Below are 19,947 nucleotides of genomic sequence, written 5' to 3' on the forward strand. Positions count from 1 at the left end.
GTTCTCTTCAGAACCTCTTCTGGTGGGATGAAAATTTCCCTTGACTCACTTTCCCCACTTTCAGGATTCTTTTTCCTTCTTACTGCCTCACTGTCTGCATCATCACTGGAATCTGATTCTTCAAAGTATTCTTTTCCAGTACCATCTCTTGGATTTGGAACTCTCAGTGTGTGACTTGCATGTATCCAATTTTTCACACCAGCACACTTCACAGCTGTCGTTGTGGTCAAGATGACTTGTCGTTCTTTTCAAGAGTGGTGGCGTCTTCTCCAACCTGGTGAAACACAGAATGAACTGCGTCAGCCAGGCCTTTGCAGTAATCCAAAATCATGTCATCAGTTATAGTCATCAGTTTGTTCACTGGTACATATGCATGCCTCATAGCACGTCCCATGATAATTTCATGTGGACTCAAACCTGTTGTTCTGTCTGGAGTAGACCTAATGGTCATCAAGATTAGAGGCAAGACATCGGGCCATTTCATTCCTGTGGCTAAGCACATTTTGCCAATTCTGTTTTTGATGGTACCATTCATTTGCTCAACTACTCCAGAAGCCTCTGGTCGGTAGGCACAATGCAACTTCTGCTGTACACTCAATGCTTCACAAATTAGACCCATGATTTCATTATAAAAATATCCTCCTCTGTCTGATTCAATGGTTACTGGGAACCCATACCTTGGGATGAACTCTCTTAACAGTAATTTGGCCACTGTTATCCCATCATTTCTTCTTGTTGGATATGCCTCCACCCACCTGGAGAACAAACAGACCACCACCAGGACATACCTCAATCTGTTGAATGGGGGCATTTCAATGAAGTCTATCTGCATTCTTGTGAAGGGTCCTCCCTCCCTGCCTATTGTTCCTAGGCTCACCACTGTTTTCTTTCCAGGATTGAATTGCTGACATATCAGACATCTCTGGCAGAGACTTTCTATCAGTCTGAACTTTGGACTGTACCAGGTTTGCTTAAAGGCTCTTATCATAGCATCCCTCCCCAGGTGTCCTTGGCCATGATACATCCTTGCCATTGTTGATAGCATGCTGTTTGGCATGACTGGTCTTCCATCCCTATAGACCCACACATGATCTTTTTCTCTAGGTGCACAACCTGATTTCACCCAATCCCTCATTTCTTCATCTCCTGCCTCATCCTGCAGCTGTTTTACTTCCTCCCATGTTCCCACTTCATTAGTAAACATTAATGAACAAGAAGACATTTCCCGTTCTTTACTCCTGTTAATTGAGTGATTGTTTCTTGCACAATATTGTGCTATGTCATTGGCGAACTTGTTACCCACTGTTACAAAATCATCACCATGACCATGAGCAGCACATTTTACAACTGCTAGTTCTTTAGGCAGCTGTATCGCCTCTAGCAGTTTTCCAACCACTTCAGCATCCTTTATGGGAGTTCCACTTGAGGTCAGGAAACCTCTTTGTAGCCATAGCTGGCCAAAATCATGGACAACTCCGAAGCCATACTGGCTGTCAGTCATCACAGTCACTCTCACACTCCTTCCAATCTTGCATGCTTTTGTCAATGCCACCAATTCTGCCACCTGAGCGGATTTAACTCCTTTCAAAGGTGATGCTTCCACAACTTCTGAGACTTTGCACACAGCATATGCAGCACTCAACACTCCTTCCTCTGTTCTCAGACAAGATCCATCCACAAACAACACATGATCACTTTCAGGCAGTGGCAGATCTCTTATGTCTGGTCTTGGCTTTGTGCAATAATCAGGTACATCCAGGCAATCATGATCAACATCATTTCTCACTCCCACACATTCAGCATCAGGCAACAGTGTCGCTGGATTCACATTTACACATCTCTCCAGACTTACATTGGTTGCACCAAGAATGACTTTCTCATATTTAGTCAGCCGACTATGAGACATGAACTGTGTCCGGCTCCTTGTTAAAAGGATTGCCACATCATGAGGTACGAATACCCGTACAGGGTATCCCATTATGATTCCCTCACTTTGTTCCAGACTTTTGCAGGTAGCAGCTACTGCTTTCAGGCAACCTGGCCTTTCTCAATATTATGTCCCAGATACTGAACATCTTTCTTACAGAACTGCAATTTGGCTGGAGATACTTTTAATCCTCCATCTGCCAAATGATTTAGCAATGCAATGGTGTCTACTTCACAAGCTTCACGTGTTTTTGATGCCACAAGTAGGTCATCGATATACTGGACCAGGACTGAATTTTCAGGCATTGTCAGACTTTCCAGAGATTTCTTTAACAACTGATTAACCCCTTGAGTGCCCCGCCCTTTCCCCGCCCTGTGCCGGCCGTTACATTAGCGGGCGGGGCTCATGACGAGATAGTCTCGTCATGGGCACAGCGCAACCGCGGCCCATGACGAGACCATCTCGTCATGGGCACTCAAGGGGTTAAATATTGAAGGGCTCTCTGTATACCCCTGTGGAATTTGGCACCATGCCAAAATCCGTTCTCCAAATCTAAAAGAAAATATTGGCTGGCTGTCATGATGCAATGGGATTGAAAAGAAAGCATGACACAAATCAATTACCGTATAACAATCTGCATCATGGGGAATCTGATACAAAATCACTGATGGATTTGGCACAATAGGACAACATGGCACAACAATCTTGTTAATTTTTCTCAAATCCTGCACTATTCTGAACTTTCTATTAGGTTTCTTCAGTCCCATTATTGGTGAATTACATGGGCTGCTCAATATTTCTCTTAACACCCCTTGCTGGATCATCTTTTCAATTAAGGGTGTTATTCCTTCAATTATTTCAGGTGTCAATCTGTATTGCGGAATGTTTGGGTAAACCACTCCCTCTTTTACAGTAATCTTTACTGGATCTACATTTCTCATCAGACCCACATCTTCTCCAGTAAAATCCCAAACTGCTGCTTTCACTGTCTGTTTCAACTCTGGGGGTAATGCATCTGGATTAAATATTGCATATGTTCCCAAAGCCTCACATTCTCTGTTATCCATGGTCATTCTGTATAGAACATCTTCATCAGGTGTCTCAAAGGTTATTCCATCTGGAGTACAGAAAATAGTGCAATTCATCTTGCACAGCAGATCCCTGCCTAACAAGTTCACAGGACTTGTGTCACACACTACGAATCGGTGCATGTCTGAAAATTTCCCTATTCTAACCCTTACTGGTTCAGTAAGTAGTGTTTTGATTTGTGTGTTAGACACACCAACCACTTGGATTGCTTCGTCCGAGAGAGGAAGATTCTTTATATCAGCTGACCTGACAGTTGATCTCGTGGCCCCAGTGTCAACTAGGAAAGTGACACATTCACCATTAATTTTTCCATCTACAAAAGGCCCTGCCTGGTCTATTTCTAGAGTTGCGCCAAGTACGCACTCCCCCTCCTCTCTTCGGCACCGTCAGAAGTCTCCCTCGGAGTCACTTCCCTCATTTTTCAGCCAATACTGAGAAACTGCGCTTGCGCGTTTTGGTTTGATTACCTGCTCTTCATCGTAGAACCCCGATTCTTGGCTGTACTTCTGGGAACCTTTTCTCTGCGGCAAGGGTGGTTTTGGCACCTGATTCTGCTGCTTATCAGCCTTCTGCTGTTGCCGATGCTGACCACACCCCTCACTCTGCACCTGCGAATTCAATGATGAATTATCGTCGTTAGTAGACGGTGGATTCTTACACTCGGATTTCCAGTGCCCTAATTTTCCACAGTTGTGACACGGGAACTTCTTTTGGGCCTCTTCTATGTTCCCTTTTCCTTTTCCTGGACCAAACTTGGGTTTATTTCCTGGGTTATTTGCTTGTTCAATCAATTGAGCTTCCTGTCTTTCTGCAACTTTCACCTGTGCCCACATTGCCTTTTCTTTCAACTTCCTCTGGTTTGCCTCAATCTCATCACTGAAGTATTTTGCATGTCTCAGAATCTCATCACTTTTCTTACTCTGCCAGTCTACGGTATGCTGCCGTATCATTTCACTGATTTCAGGCCGCAAACCGTACACAAACCTATACACAAAATGACTCAGATCCTTGTCACCCAGGTGTTCATCTCCACTGAACTGCTTAAAAGCTAGTATCAGTCTTTCATAGTAAGCATGGACTGATTCCTTCAATTCCTGGTGTGTTCGATCTATTTTAACCCAGTCTGTTTCCTTGGGAGGTACCTTATTTTTCAGAAAGGCCATAACCTGCTCATACTTCTTCATGACCTCCGGGTCTGGAGCTCCTGTTTTTGGATCTCTCGGGTATTCCTTAGGGGGCCAGTCTATGACTATTTTACATTCTGCCCACAGGTCTGCTGGTACAATTATATCAAACAGACTATTCAGGTCAATCCACAGTACTTTTGACAGCTTTACAAATCTGTCGACCTGTCTGTACCACTCAACGGGCTTTTCCCTTAGTCAAGGGAAATCATTCGTAAATAATAAAATATCCTGTCTGGTCCATGGGACATGTACGTACCCACCTCCTGGAATCTCTCTCATGGGGTAAGCTGTCACTGCCTTCTCTTTTTCCTTCAGGGGGAATGCCGAGTAAGTTCTATCTGCCCCATCCTCTCGCTTTCTATACCATCTGTCTTTCCATTTCTCTACATCTCTCCATTTTTTCAGCAAAGCAATCATTTCCTTAATCTGTCCGGTTCGGCCTGCATTGTTTAGATTCTCAATATCTTTGTCTGAAAAATCCACTCGGTAAGGCTTTTGTAAAGCTTTTACCTTGTCCATTCCCAATTCACTGGCTATTCCTTTCAACCTGTCATGTATGTTCTTTGCTCTCCATGTGACACTCTTGCAAAGGAAAAGAATATCCCCTTCCTGATAATTCTTAAGTGTTTCTGTAGGGAGTGTACCTACAATCATCTCTTCCATTTCCATACGTAGCCTAGCTACATCAATTCCCTGTGATTCTCTTTCTTTCTTCTGCAAAGTCTTCAGCCAATCATTCAAATCTTCAGCAGTTATCACAGATTTTTCTGCACTCCCTGGTTCTGTCACTCTTTGTGGTTCTAAAATTGATCCTCTGTTCCCTTCCATACATCCAGAATTCAAACTTGAGTTAGTCTGCACACTCAATTCTCCTCCACATATGGTATGTCTCCACTGATTTTCTCCTGTTCTCCACTGTGTTTCTCCCGCTCTCATTTCTGCCTGCTCCGGAGGAACAATCAATCTATTGCCCACATATGGTACCGTCAAACCACTTTCACCTGTCCTCTGCTTGTCAAAAATCGGCATAACCGGGCCTATTGTCACAGGCACTGTAACAGCCTCAAGATTTTTAGTCAGTTCCCTGATTTTTTCTGTCAGTTCAAAAGTAGTTCTTGCTAGTTCTCTGGTCTTTTCATCCTCAAGTTCATTCTCTATTTCTATCTCTCTTCCTCTCTCTCTCTCTCTCTCTCTCTTTCTTTCTCTCTCTCTCTCTCTCTTTCTCTCTCTCTATCTTTCTCTCCCTCTCTATCTCTCTCTCTTTCTCTTTCCGCCAGAGAACAACTGCTTTTCAACCCAGGGGTGGTACCCTCTGTTTTAATAATCCGCAAGGTGTCTCTCATCGTAGTCACTGCTGTTCCTACCTCTGGTTCTCGTCTATACGGGGGTGGTCTTTTATAGAGCATGTCCTCTAAGACATCATCATCAGACTAATTTGCCCCATATCTCCTTGGTTCTACATTATGTTCTTTCTCTGTACACTTCCTCCCTCCTGATTCCTCTGCCGCTCTTACAGGATATAATCCCTCAGTCATACTAGCATCACGCCACCTTCTCATCCGGTCATGATGGGTTTCGCGATCATACTTCCGCCCAAACATGTACCTATAGTTACCTCCACTCCTCTGCTTTTCCCGTTCATGCATTTCGTCTTCCCATACAGTTAATGCCTCAAATTGCGTCGGCCTGGGCCGAGGCTCTAAATTCATCATCTGCTCCCGTAGGTTCCTCAATATGGCCAGATTAAATGAACCATGTTCTGGGAACGCTAACACTCCATCATCTTTAGTGTACTTCACCCAGTTATCTAACCAAATACAGGTATGATACCCATATTTTGCAACCATGAAGGATGCCGGGGTTCTTATCGGGGGCAATAACTGTCCTTCCCTTGTCACTATGTCTTTATCCTTGTCAAACCAATTCTTCATTTTACTAAACAAGGATTTGTTCTTCTTTTCCTCAGCATGGTAATACATCTTTCTTATTTTCCACTAGCTGTTTTCTCTTCCTACAACTGTACGATCTCTTGTCCAATTGCAGTGCGACTCACACCAACGCACCAATCCTGGAGCGTCTACGTCACTCAGTCCGCGAATCCCAGCGCGACTCACACTAACGCACCAATCCTGGAGCGTCTACGTCACCCTGTATGTCTCCCAATCCTAGCGCGGCGTACACTAGCACACCAATCAGCATGCTTTCACTGTTCCAACCCACTGTCCAATCACAGCGCGGTCTCCCTGACGTCAGCAGTCACTGCAGTCGCTTCTGCTCCTGTCTCCTGTTTCTCGTCTACCCCTCCTTTACAAGACTACTTTATGGACTTTGTTTCAACTTCTACGAGTCTGTTAGTTACAACATACAAACATCTCCATTGTCTGCTTCGCTAGCCACAGAACAGCAAAAGACCTTTCCCACGAGAATTCTGCCTTTCCCGAGAACAGCGCTTACCTCTGCCCTACTACAGAATCGTTACTTCCGTTGATAAAGTAGCACATCCCTCTACTTTACCCTTCTAACAAGCATCAATTAACTGTTTCCCTCCGGAATGCTCCTAAGAGTTTCACAATTAACCAGAATGCCTTCTCATTCATGCACTTACATACCGGAAAATGTAGTACATTCACACAGAATTCTGTCTTTCCCGAGAACAGCGAACAGTCTGTCCTACTACAGAATTATATCACAAGTTAACAAAGCAGCGCTTACCTCTGCCCTGTCCTTCTAACAAGCTCCGAGAATACCTATTACTTCTCCAGCGGTAAGCTTTAACGGAATACCTTACGGATCCCTGGGACTTAAGACCAGAGTTTCACAGATAACCTTCGCTATCATACACACTTCTCTCACACAGAAAATACGTTTTCTAATGGCAACACACGGCGATGCTACCTTTTCGAACCCAGACAATTCGACGCGCAACTCCAATTGTCACACGTTTTCCCCTGTATGTATACAGGGCCAACAATCCCGCCTTTTCCGAGAGCAACACTCCCTCTGCTCTACTACGGAACTGTCACCGACTCCCTACATCCCAGAAGCCGTTCACAATACATAAAACTCAACACGACTTCAACATATAGTGTTAGTACAAATATCAATCAATAATAAACAAGCCTATATACACGCAATTTCGCCAGATTAAGACAATAGTTAACCATCATTCTGCTACCAAGAAACTGGTGCAGATCAGAGCTTCCGAATCTCCTCTACTTCCACGGACGGAATGATTTCACAGTCACACACGCATACACACATTACAAGCTGGTGGGGCCCATTACACCAAGATTCATCCTAAATCACTCTATCCATGCCCTGTAAAGGAGAAACACCTTCACTAAAACACATCCGATCTGCCTGTACTTTGAGGTCAATGGCATCTGCTTAGTTGCTTGTAAATCTAGCCAAGAACATTTCATAGAATACACAAATAAATTCAATAAACATGACAAGAAATAACCACCCGAGACAGAAATTCAAACAGATTGTTCATTTTATCTAAAATTGTAGGAAAAGCCAATTAAATGCAAAATTCATTTCTCTCATATTTACCTATTCTGTCTAAATGTCAGATCCTAAGTCAGAACCGGTCCTCAGTAGGAGAAACAGAGTTTCCTGCAGTCATGTAGAGTCACCGTCCTCTTCGTCAGCATAGGGATCATCTGCTCGGGAAGAAGTGGCACTAGACCTCTCTAGTCTGCTAATATTTATACTAAATTTACATTCTATAAAGTAACAATTCGTTGTTCAGAACGGATGAATGGCGGAAATAATGTCATCTTGGTACATTTTCGATATTGTGCGAGATTTTCTCACGCATAGATTGTCCCAAATAATGAATAGAAAATTGAATGTTCATGACTAATTTCGATACATTTACGGATGTCTCTACCGGATAAATTTGTTTCAAATGATGGGATCATAACAAGTTCGTGTAGTCAATATTTCAACTTTTGCAACTTCTCCGTCTTCCAGGGGCTCTTGGCAGATGTCCCGGACTTGTCATCATGCTTATGGCTTTTCAGTTCATCGGAGGTGCAAGGTCACAGGCAGAGCGAAGCCTTTTTGTAAATTTCCATCTACTCGAGTGCAGGCTGTAGATGGTAGCCATTTTCGGGTAGGCCACATTGGACAACTTAAGCAAAAATAAACATAAAACAGAATTACTGCACGGAAATGATTATACAGTGTTATTCCCCTGCTAATACCCTTATGTGTGTGTATTTATCTAGCCATTTGCGACATCAAAAGCCATTAATGCATATTAATTATAAGCGCAAACACAATAACATCACATAAGCAACATCGATTTCTGTCAGTTTGCTCACCAACTTAATTCACTTATTATTGTAGCCATGCAATAGCATTCCCACGTGTAATTCTCTTGTTAATAAGGTTGATTAGACAACATTCGACAAACTTTTAATACTTAATAATTAATCAGTAGTACTTTTAGTTATAACATGCGAAAGTGAAACAGGTATTCGGTTTTAAAGTAAAAACCCTGCTCCATCAGGGGGTCTACGCCAGAAGCTACCTCAGCCCGGGATGAGACACACGAGGGGGAAAGGGGCCTGGGGGGGGGAGGGGCTGAAGCCCTTTGAGCTCTAGGGACTATGCGCGCCTGATAGCCAGTCTCATCAAAAGCAGCAATGCTGTCCAAGCAAGGTTTCTACACATACGTAATATAAGCCTGGCTACTGCCCCAGAGTACCGGTACTCTCCCTGGCCAAGTAGAAGTTCCGGTACTGAAGGTGGAACAATTTGGAAGTGCCGTTACTCAGTACCGGTGAGTACCGGCCCATTTAAAGCACTGATTATAACTGAACTTTCCCTCTCACCAGCTTGAGAATTTTTCATTCGTACTTAGAGGCTTTGGCGTTGTAGTCCTATTTCAATGTCTATCCATTTTTAACCATTTCAAACACTAGATTGAAGACCAAAAAGTGTTAGCGACCAACTTGTGTGTGAGAATAGAACAACGTTTCTGATTTCCATCCTTTTGGGAGGAATGAGGATAAACACCCTAAGCATGCCGACCACGAGAGATGCCGTCGATTGGGCGTTCTGATGGTTTCAGACCTTTGTGCACCCTTGCATTGCTGCTGGACTACGATTCCCAGCGCGCCGCGCTTTACAAGCCGGCGTTGGTACTTCCGGCATGCATTTCCGGTCGCTTGGCTGTGGGGAGGCTGGTGCTGAGTTGAGTGGAAGATGGCGACCGCGGCGGCAGTGGAGTTTCAGCGGGCGCAGACCCTGCTCAGCACGGACCGGGACGCGAGCATCGACATCCTGCATTCTATCGGTGAGAGGCTATTGTGGGCTCATGCCGGGACTATCTTGTGAGTGGTTAGCGAGGGTGAAGGGCTTCACTGTCACACGCTGCTGACTCACCGTGCCGGCTAGGCCGGACTAGGTATTGAAAACTGGCGAGCTTGAGACTTACTACTGCTAGAGTCGTTATTGTCCAGGCAGTGGTAAGTTGTGTGTTTGTCTGACCAGGCAAGATTAGTGACAGAGCACCTGACTTCGGGACAGGCTGAAGGGACTAACTGTGCTTGAGTCACTGGAGAGTAGACTTGTGAGTACATATTAATTTTAATGGGTGCTAGGTAGCTTAACCTTCTGGGTAGGGGTGGGCTTCAGAATGCATTTACATGAGATTTTATATAAGAGCCCGAGTATAGTCCTCTGAATGGAGCCACAACCTGTTTCCCATTCACGGAGGAGTACCTAGGTGTGGCTGTCATACTGGTGTTAACGGACACAACCCCTATGCCCCATCCAAGGAAGATGCTGGCAGCGATAGTCTCGGTTGCAGGTGGATGTGTAGAAGGCTATTTCTAAAACGAGTGCGCCTATCTGCTCGGAATGTACATTTGTCCGAGGTATTTCCAGTGGACTGCCTCTGCAGCCAGTTTGAAGTTGGGACCACCGTTTTCTATACGGGTACTTGGGTGAACCGTGAGACGCCTTTCCATGACGCGCTCTTCTAAACAGTAAAATAGATGTACAGCTGGGGGAATGGGTGGAGCTGGTATGTGGGGTGTATGGGAGAGGGTATGAAACGTGGTCTTAACTTTCTATATAGACGATATTCTGAGAACACAGGAATGTTCATGTGTTTCGAGGAATGCCTGTACTGCCGACAGTAAGCTTGACCACCAGGCTACTCAATTGGGCACAGAGAACCTTAGCATTTTTTTTTATTCTTGCGGGATCCATGATACCTTGTCATCATATCTAATACCCAGGTTGTCAAAAAATGAACCCTGGACAGACCACTACCATATATTTTAAAGGTAGACCCAGAGGGGTTCCTGCAGTTCAGAATCTTGTTTTCGTTGTGTTTATTACAAGATTTTTCTTGGTACAGGAGGTCTCAAAGCAGCCCAATAATTTACGCATTGCCAGTTCGGTGCAGGAATGGACGACTGCATCGTCTGCGTAGAGTAATATTGGCATTTTGTCACCCCCCCCTCCCGATTTTGGAAACCTCCAGATATAAGCGTTGGAGCACTGAGCCCTCATCGTTTATGAAAAGATGAAATAGTAAGGTCACCAAGACCCACCATTGTCTTATCCAGCTTTCTATTGGAAAGTTAGGCGTCAGTTCTATGAAATGATGCACTTTTTATGACTGTTTAAGACATATATAATCTCAGTGCTTGGTTATTGTGCTGTGGTATTTCCTGAAATCGGTATGGAGCAATGACAGTAGATTATCCTCAATACCCCTGGTGAAACTTCCCAGCACTGTCAAGCAGTGAAATTGAGCGATTCATTCCTGGGCCCTTTTTAGGTCTCGCCTACGCAGCGCACATACGCTGCTTAGGAGGACCTTTAGCTGTTGTTCTGCTCTTTTTCAAAGCACATACTCGTGCTTGTGGCGGCATACACCTTGCGAGGGCGCGCCACAAGCACGAGTATGTGCTTCGAAAAAGACCAGACTGCTCACCTCCTGCTCCCCCCCCCCCCCCCCCCCCCCCCCCCCCCCCCCCCTCTCTCACAATTAACTTTTGCGGCCTCTCTCCTTGGCCCATCCCCTCCTCCCTCCACTCAATTGCTGCTAGTCACACGCCAGCGCAAGTATAAACAGTCGCTTTAAACACATGCTCGACAGGCCTGTTCGGCTGTAGCTGCTAGACCTATACCTAAAGCGCATAAGCCACTAACTGGCAGCGCGGTGAGTCCCGCCCGCCCCGCAGCAATGCCTGTAGCTGTGGGACGACAGTAATTCTAGTACTGCTGGTTCTGGCTTCTAGTTTCACAAAGGTCTGCTGTGCAGCCCTCTCTTCTCGCCTCCCTTGACGTTTAACCCGTACTAACATTAGCTCTGCTGTACCTGCGTATGCACTGAGCTTTTAACAAAAATATTAACATCTGCCTACCTTTCATGAGCAGCCGTTTCCTGCTCTATGACAACATAGTCACGGACGAAGTCCTAAGCCTCGACGAAGACAGTGCTTTCTACGACTGAGGTAAGTGTGCAACGCCCGCTGCTCCGAGCCCGTCAGCGTGCAGTGTGCGCACTGCACCACGATCACAGCAGGTGTGTTAAACTTGTTTGTCGAGTAGGTTCTCTCCTCACTTCCATGTCGAGCTCTCTGCTTGTTGCCTAGTTTCTCCCTCCGCTCCTTTTCTCTCTCTCCGGCAGTGCTTAATTTCATGTTCTTCCTTCTCTTCCCTCTCTCCCCTCTCTCGGGTACTACTTCCCTTCACTCCTCTCTGTCCATCTTTCGATCGGTCTTTCTTTTCGCTCGACTGTCTCTTGAGTTGCCCGCTCCCCCGCTCAGCCCCATCACTCTCTTGCCACCCCAGTTCACCTTTTCATTTCCCCCTTGTTTCTTTTCCCCATCCCTCGCTCCCTTAAATTACTTCGCCTCTTCCACTGTTTGCTGCCTCTCACCCTCCCTCCTTCAGTCACATCATGTTTCTTCACACACTTCACGTCCTTACACTGTCTCATGTGACGTCATGCACCCACACCCAGCAACAAGAGGACATGTTACAGACTTTTCACATAGACCCAACGCAGTGCAGGAAGGACGCTTACACCACCCACTAGCCCCAGTCAATGCACTCACTTACCAACATGCTGGGCACCCTGCAAGCCAAACATCCCAGATACCCCCTATGCACGTCTGGAGTCCCCAGGCCACACCCAGAAAAACAAGCATTGGCATAGCCAATAGGTCTCACCTTTGGGACCTTATAAGTATTTAGTTATGCGGCACAATATCCTTACTGCAACAACATTAACTGTTGCATGGCTAAACATTTATAAGGTCCCAAAGGCAAGACCTATTGGCTGTGCCACTGCTTGTTATGAAGAGGCACTATGATTGCTGTTGTCCAAGAGGCTGGAACCTTCTCTTGTTATCCAATCTGTATTAAATACTGCTGTTAATGCAGGATCCTTTAGAGATGCATTATTTTGAAAGGTATTGCTTGGCATGCCTTTGGGGCCCAGCGCCTTATTTGACTTTTAGATGAAATGGCCACCAGGATTACTTCCTCACTGAATTTATATGTCCATTTTCTGCTGTTGGAGACCACTGCAGTCACAAGCCTATCTTTCTCTAGAAATGAGATGTCCCTGCTTTGACCATGGTCACAACTGGGTAGAGCAGCTCTGTTCACCGATGGTGCTGAGCTTTTGTATGTTATCCCAAAACGATTCACCCATTCAGCTGAGGTAATGACTGGGCCCGATTCTTCTTAGAGGGCCCTTACAACCCCAGTTGAACATTTTCCAAAAGCCTGTATTATCCTTTTCCCTGAGTACGTTTGAGGGTGGCCAATGTTCGTAGATGAATGTGATTTGTTATATTTAATTAGTCTCTTGTATTCCTGTCCTAAGATTTTAGGTGTCCTTCCCAGGAGTGCCTTTGACTAAGGTCTGCTTCATTTTTTGCACATATATTGTCAAACCAAGCTACGTTTGTTAGCGATTGGGGGACCCTAGCTCTATTTTTAGGCGCTACTACACCATCTTCAACAGATTGTGTTGCTTTCATCAGTGAGTAAAATTTCTCAACGGTGATCAAACTGCGATCATCTGACTCTGATAAGAGATCCTTGTAAACTGGATTTCAGAGATCGTGACAGCCCCTGTTTCTTTATTATTTTTTTTTTACATCGTTTTTATTAACACATGGTCAGCAAACAAAACAATGCAAAATAAACCATTACAGTAGATTTGTCGAGGCTTAACCGAAGTGCTCCATCTATAGACAATCTTTGACAAAGGTATCCCTGCCTATTAATGCCAGCTAGTTTCATCGTTAAACTACCAAAAGCTCCCCATATATCGGCGATGGGCCCCATATCTTTTCCCACTTCTTAGAGCACCCTCCACTCTCATAAATTGTACGTTATGCCTGCCCACACCAATCTAGTTCCACTTTCTATTCCACTACTGTTGTTAAGGTGGCCTCTCCCCAATTTCTCGCAATGTTTCACTTTGTGACCATCGCTGCCAGCTTTAGCCAGCATCTCACGTGATGCGGCCAGTCCTCCTCCCCAGCGATCGTTAATAATAATCCTTTGGCCTCTATTGGTACTTTCACCCCCACCGCAGTGGCCATAACCCCTCCCACCCTGCGCCAATATGAGTGTATCATTGGGCACTCCCAAAGTTGGTGATAAAAGGTTCCCTCTAACCCACACCCTCCCGGGCACCTTGCAGCCTCAGAGTCCCTTCCGTTGCAGAACCGATCGGGGATAGTACACATGGTGCAGAATTTTCCGCTGATTCAATAGGAATCTAGCTCTTATCACCACCTACCTTAGACTTATTATTGCCTCTACCCAGTCTTCGTCATCCAGGGGGCTTAGATCCTCCTCCCATCGGCTCGCTAACAGCTCGATATGTCAGGTTAGTTATTCATCATTTTCCTATATAGTACTGAAATGGCCTTTTCATCCAGGGGTTCAGTTAAGTCTGTCTTCCTGAGGTGAGGCCTCCTCTAAAGCCTCTCCTTCACATATATGAGCCTGGAGAGCATGACCTAGTTGAATATATCATAGCCACTCTGTTTCTTTAAAAAAAGACTTTTTATATGTCATGCAATCTTTTTCCCGCCAGATTTTACTATCAAATTCCCCGCTGCTCTTCTATGTGGAAAAGACCCAGCAGGAGTGGAACAGAGAGAGGATACTTCAGAGTAGCAGTTAATGGATCATGTTCGCTCACAATTCTCTTAATTATCATGTTGATAATTTGGCTCAATGACTCCTGGTTGGTTAGTACATAATGTATTAGTGTTTTTCGATTGCCAGACCTGTGAGCACATTTAGCAGTGTGATCTGAAAAAGTGCTGCCATTAAGTGCGAAAAGATTGTTCTGGAGCTGGAATCTGTTAAAGCCCCTTTGCCTTTTACAGGATTCTAGTGTCGGGAAGCATGGCAAAAAAAAGAGACCTCCAGGCTTGGAGCTTCACTTGGTCGAGCATCTGATATTTAAGTGCTCACATATTACAACAGAGTGAAAGCTGTGAGACTTTTTGGTATTAATAACAGAGAATTGTTCCTTTTACTAGAATTGGTGAGCTAGGGGATACCAGTTTTAATATTGCTGGGTTATCATTTGTGTTCCCGGGAGTAATGTAAACATTGAATAATACTGGGACTCGAGCATCTTGTGTGATTTCCATGTGCCACTAGATTCCGTTCCCCAAAAACTTTTGTTAGACTGCCCTTTGGCCTTCCCATCTGGTCTTTCATTGCTTCAAGTGAATGAGCAGAGAACCCCTCAAAGCTAATTTCATCAAGTGCCCAGGTCTCCTAGAAGCAGTAGAATGTATATTTGATAAAAGTGATCCATTCTTTATCCTCTACTTTAGATTGCTAACCTGCAATGTTCCAACTGATCAAGCTCCCCATGCATGCTTTTCGCGCAGTCAGATATGCCCTTCTCCTTTAAGAGAAACCTTCCATTGACTTGTGGTGTTCCTTCCACATCTGCCTGCTGCTTGACCCAAATTATATGATTACCAGGGAGGACAGTCGGAGCTAAGATGGCGTTTGACTGAGCCATATTGGCAACCTGCATATGTGGCTCCTAGCAGGTATCCTTTATTTTAATTCCTAAACCCAGGTTTTGCTTGTCATGGAGGCGAACAGAGGGCAGACCTGAGCAGTGTCCCTAGTTGTGGAAGGCTCTTTTCTGAGGTCACGCTGTCATCTGTCTGGGCTACTAAGAAGTTTGAATACCGCTCTGTTTTATCTTCGGCGACAAAAATTTCCCAATGAGACAACATGGCTTCTTTTGCAATGGCTTTGTTTGCCCAACATGACATAGTTGCTTCTCTTGGACCTTCCAGGTTTGTTCGAGTAATAAAACCTACCCGGAGTACGTCGTTGGATGTTACTTTGGCTAGGCCAGGAGGCGCCTAGATCACTCTTAATAGATTACCTCTATTTAGGACATTATGAGGTCCTCTTGCATGATAATTTGGTGTGAATTGAATTCTCTTATTACTGCTAGAATAAAATTGCGAGCCAGAAGTTCTGGAATTTGCATTTGGGTTTTGACTCCTTGTCTGGCCCTGGTGGCTAAAAGGCTCAGTTGGAAGTGAAGGCTGCCCATTACAGTGTGATGGGCAGATTAATGGGAGGATGCCCCTCTGGTGCATACATTTCTGCCATCTAGATTGAACAATACGATTGTGGCAATGTCTGTTCGAATCTGGGCACATCTTGTTCTTGATGAGAAACTGCTGCAGTTGACCGCTAGTACAATACATTTACATTGTCTTTGAGCTCTGCATAACTGATCATGGAATCGGAGCCATTTTCTTTCAGATAAAACTTAATAACAGCAGATCAAAGGGTATTTAGCTCCTTCTTTCTGCCAGTGGCTAATTCAGATGGTAGGGAAATCAGATGAGTGGCCATATTCATGACATTTGGCGTAACGGAGAGTTGGTCAGTTTGGATCATAACCGTTGCTTTATAGCCCACAGGTTCTCACTGATTCTTCTCGTAGGCCTTTAGCCCATGTGGTGTTGAGTGAGACACAAGGGATTAGACTCCTGGAACAATTCTCTTAGATCTTTTGGGAATCCCGGGATGTGAGAATGCTCCTTACATTTGGCTTGCATTTGAGTTGTTGAGCAGGAATCTCTCTGTTACCAGGAACCATTATGTGCCTGGAGTTTGAGTTTTTTGTTCTATTAAGTTGGGTTCAGTTTTGCTTGCATGGTACCGGGGGCAATTAGCTTTACCCAGGCGGCTAATTAGGTTTTAGGTCTTGCCTGCCGTTAGCAGCGCGCATGCGCTGCACTCACCATGCGAGGGCTTCTTGGAATCAATACGGATTCCAAAGATTTCAGTGGAGGACTTGAAGCCCCGCCCATCTTTTCCATTCGTGGGCGTCATCCTCCATGCTAAAATACTGGCTCACGATTGAAAAGGAGGCTTCTTAGTCCCTCCTTGTTACCGCCCTCTCCACTTTTGGCCCTGCCCACCGGGCTTGGATCTCTCACTTGCGGCGTTACACACTCCCCTTCATTAGCTGCTACGCACTATATTTTTCGCACAACACCGACAGCTTGTTACCTCAGTTCTAAACATTCCACTTGACTTGACCTAAAAATAGCGATTGGCCCGGTAAAACTGCTGCTCACGCCCTCGCCTGGTGCTCCGTCACTCCACAGTTTATTGAAAGGGAACTTGGAATTGGAGGGGGAGGGGCGACCATTCCCTTTATAACACTGTATACACACGGCGCGCGGTTGATTCGAAGTCTCACGGACTAGGAAGTGACTGTACGTTTAACTGCATGTAGAGTGGTTCTACCTTACACTGGTTTTCAAAGAATTTGTGACTAGTAAGTTTTTTGGTATATCGACCGAAGAACGTCCTTGACGCTTATCCTTCTGTGCGTACTTTAAGCAGGCAGCCTTTATCGCTGTGTTCTGTGGCGCAGCATTGCAGCCGTGTTCACATTGCTGCTGGGCATAGTCTTACTCAGTAATATATTCTTTCCAGGTGACGGACACCGGAGCATTCCTGTGTGCACCCACCCTTCACTGCCATCCGCCCTGCCTCACTTGCCTCTGGCTGTGCGGCGCACCAGTCTCCAGTGTCGGCTCAGGGTGCCAACCCGTTGCAGAGCCGGTCTCTCTGCGCCCTTCTCCACCTGCAGGTTCCCTCCCAAGGTCACTGCAGTAATTCCATACCAGGTGGTGCCCTATCAAGCATCTTCTGCGTGTCACTTCCTTTATCCTGGGAGATATTGGGTTCCGTGCAATTAGCTGCTTTGAGTGGTGCTGGCACTTGACACGCCCCCACCCCATACCCTCTCTCCTATGTCTACTCACATGCCACTTCTCCCCCATGCTCTGTACCACCTATTCCTGCTCCAAAAACCATCTTCCCCTCCTCTGAACATTACCTTCACGTCTCCGGCTCCGCATTACTTGCCCCTCAGTACACCCAGTGTCCAGCAATGGGGCACCATAGCCGCTGGTTTCCATCGTGAATTGATTGCCAATTGTGTGGATTGGTATAATCCCAAATTGTCTGCTTTGTCTGGGACTCCTTCAGTGCACTCGACTTCTACCTCCAGGGCTTTAAGTGGGCCTGGGTCTCACCGGGTCTGAGCACCGGCAGTTTTTTAATGGGGGCTTAGAAACGGGTCTCTATCGGGCTCAGTTTTGTGCCCTGACACAGCCGGTCCGTTTTTCCTTGGACTGCAGTGAAAGCAGGCACATCACTTGCGCCTGCTCACTTCTCGCTATCGCTGACGTCATGCCAGGTGAAGTACTACAGAAAGGAAAATCCTTTAAAGAGTCATTTTCTCTCTGGATTTCTCTTCTCTTCTTGAAACTCAGGGAGCAGCAACATCTTCGTGGTGTCACCAGGGCTTTCAGTGGAAGCTTTTTCAATATTCTATAGAACAAGCCATAGTTGCTGCTTATTTATCATACACAACTAACAACCATTGTCCTGACTTGTTGCAGGTATGAAATTACTTGTTTACAATGATAGAAACAGCAAAATACGAGTCCGGCGGCCAGTGGCACACTATGGTAAATACAGATTTTTGGCTTAGGTATTTTTAAGCCACGCCCTTACATTGACCACGCCCCTTTGGGAGACAGCCCCCCCAGTTTTTTCATCCCACTTAAAGCCCTGCCTACCTCGGTACTGGGGAGACAATACTTCCATATGACCTCTCTAGTGAGGTTTGCTGCATGCAGTGTGATGGGGGGGGGGGGGGGGGGGGTACTGTGCGTCTGTCACCTAATGCATCCACTGAAGGATCTGTGTATGACTTGTGGCTACAGGTTCGAATGTCAGTGAGTCCAATCAGCCATTCGGCCTTTCAAGGTCGATAAAACGAGTAGCATTGAGTAACAGTATACAGACCTTCAGGTGAGTAGAGCCAATATACCTGTTGAAGTGAAAATGTGCCTTTCCCTACATACATACCACTTATGCCCGCCACTTCAAATGCTTCCTATATAGTTTGTTTCCCATAGAGTTTGCTTTCTATAATGCACTGCACGCCACTCATTTTGGCACTGTCCTCCTTCACCAACTCTGGAGTGCTTTGCACCTTAGTTATCGGGTGCTCTCCTCCATGGAATGCCCTTTGAGTGCCCCATTCCCCTTAATTGAGATCTCTGTGGTTACTTGGAGCTTTTCTGTAGATTTCAATGTCAGCCTGTCAGTAATTTCAACACCTTCAAGTGATAACAAAATTGTGTGAGATCTTGGGGATTGCAGGGCCCACCACTACCTGTCACAGCTTGGGAACGTTTGGTGTGGGCAAGGGTTAAAGAAGAGTTTTCGAATGCCTAAAAAACCTGGCAAGTTTGACGTTCTCAAATGACCATTAGCCAGCCTTTTCGTGAGGATTTACTATGCCCTAATTGTACACAGTGGCATAATATTATTACGCAATGCTAAAGCCACTTATGCTTTCAAGGTATCCTTTTATGGATTCCTGGCAGGCTTTATGAACCCGTATCGTGGTGTTTGCAGATGTACGGCTCAAATGACACTCTTCGTGTTGTTGTTTTAAATCTTTGAAGTAGGTGGCTAAAACAGATACTAAGAGGAAGAGTTATGCAACTTTTGTGAGTCTATAAAAAGCACCAGGCTTCAAAACCAGGGTTTAGCTACTTAATATGTACTTCCAATCCCCAGAATCCAAACTTTCGTTTTAATCTGTAACTGACAGTGAAATAGTTATGTCTGAATGCTCTTTCAGTATTCCCCATATAGACAACACTACCTAAGCTGCTACTCTTCACCCTCCCTAGTCCTAACAAGCATTGGCCTTTGGGACCTTGTAAGTGTTTAGTTATCCAGCACAATATCCTTGGTGCAACAACATCAAGTGTTGCATGGCTAAACACTTATAAGGTCCCAAAGGTGAGACCTATTGGCTATGCCAGTGCTTGTTGTTGGGTTTGTGTACGCAGATCTCGCTGGAAATACTCAACAGAGCGTCATTAGACTAATTGAATCACTGTTCCTTATCGGTTGTGTTACTTATTAGATGATTTGCTGCACCGTTGATTGTTTCTGGATGTTAGTAACTCCACGTTCAAAATGAAAATTCAAGTAGGTTTTACATAAGCCATGTCTCGGACTTTGTTGTCTTACCCCATCATCCTGCTGGCACTACTATGCTTTCACCACTCTGTCTCACCGGCGCGCTTCTGCAGCTACCCTTGTGCATGGGTGTATTGATGATGGCTGGTGTCCCAAGGGTTCACTTCC

The 19,947-nt window shown here is 45.4% G+C and overlaps 1 protein-coding gene across 1 annotated transcript in view; it reads left to right on the top strand.

Moving 5' to 3' along the window:
• Nucleotides 1–9,381: 9,381 nt before the first annotated feature.
• LOC146870958 (26S proteasome non-ATPase regulatory subunit 11-like) overlaps nt 9,382–19,947 on the top strand; it is a 342,192-nt gene continuing 331,626 nt past the window's right edge. Inside the window, exon 1 of the mRNA XM_085648093.1 lies at nt 9,382–9,511. Coding sequence (XP_085504219.1) covers nt 9,421–9,511 — 91 coding nt within the window. The 5' untranslated portion in view covers nt 9,382–9,420. The remainder of the gene's footprint in view (nt 9,512–19,947) is intronic.

The sequence above is a fragment of the Triturus cristatus genome, chromosome 1_1 (genome assembly GCF_964204655.1).
Source record: "Triturus cristatus chromosome 1_1, aTriCri1.1, whole genome shotgun sequence".
Taxonomy (NCBI): Eukaryota; Metazoa; Chordata; class Amphibia; order Caudata; family Salamandridae; genus Triturus; species Triturus cristatus.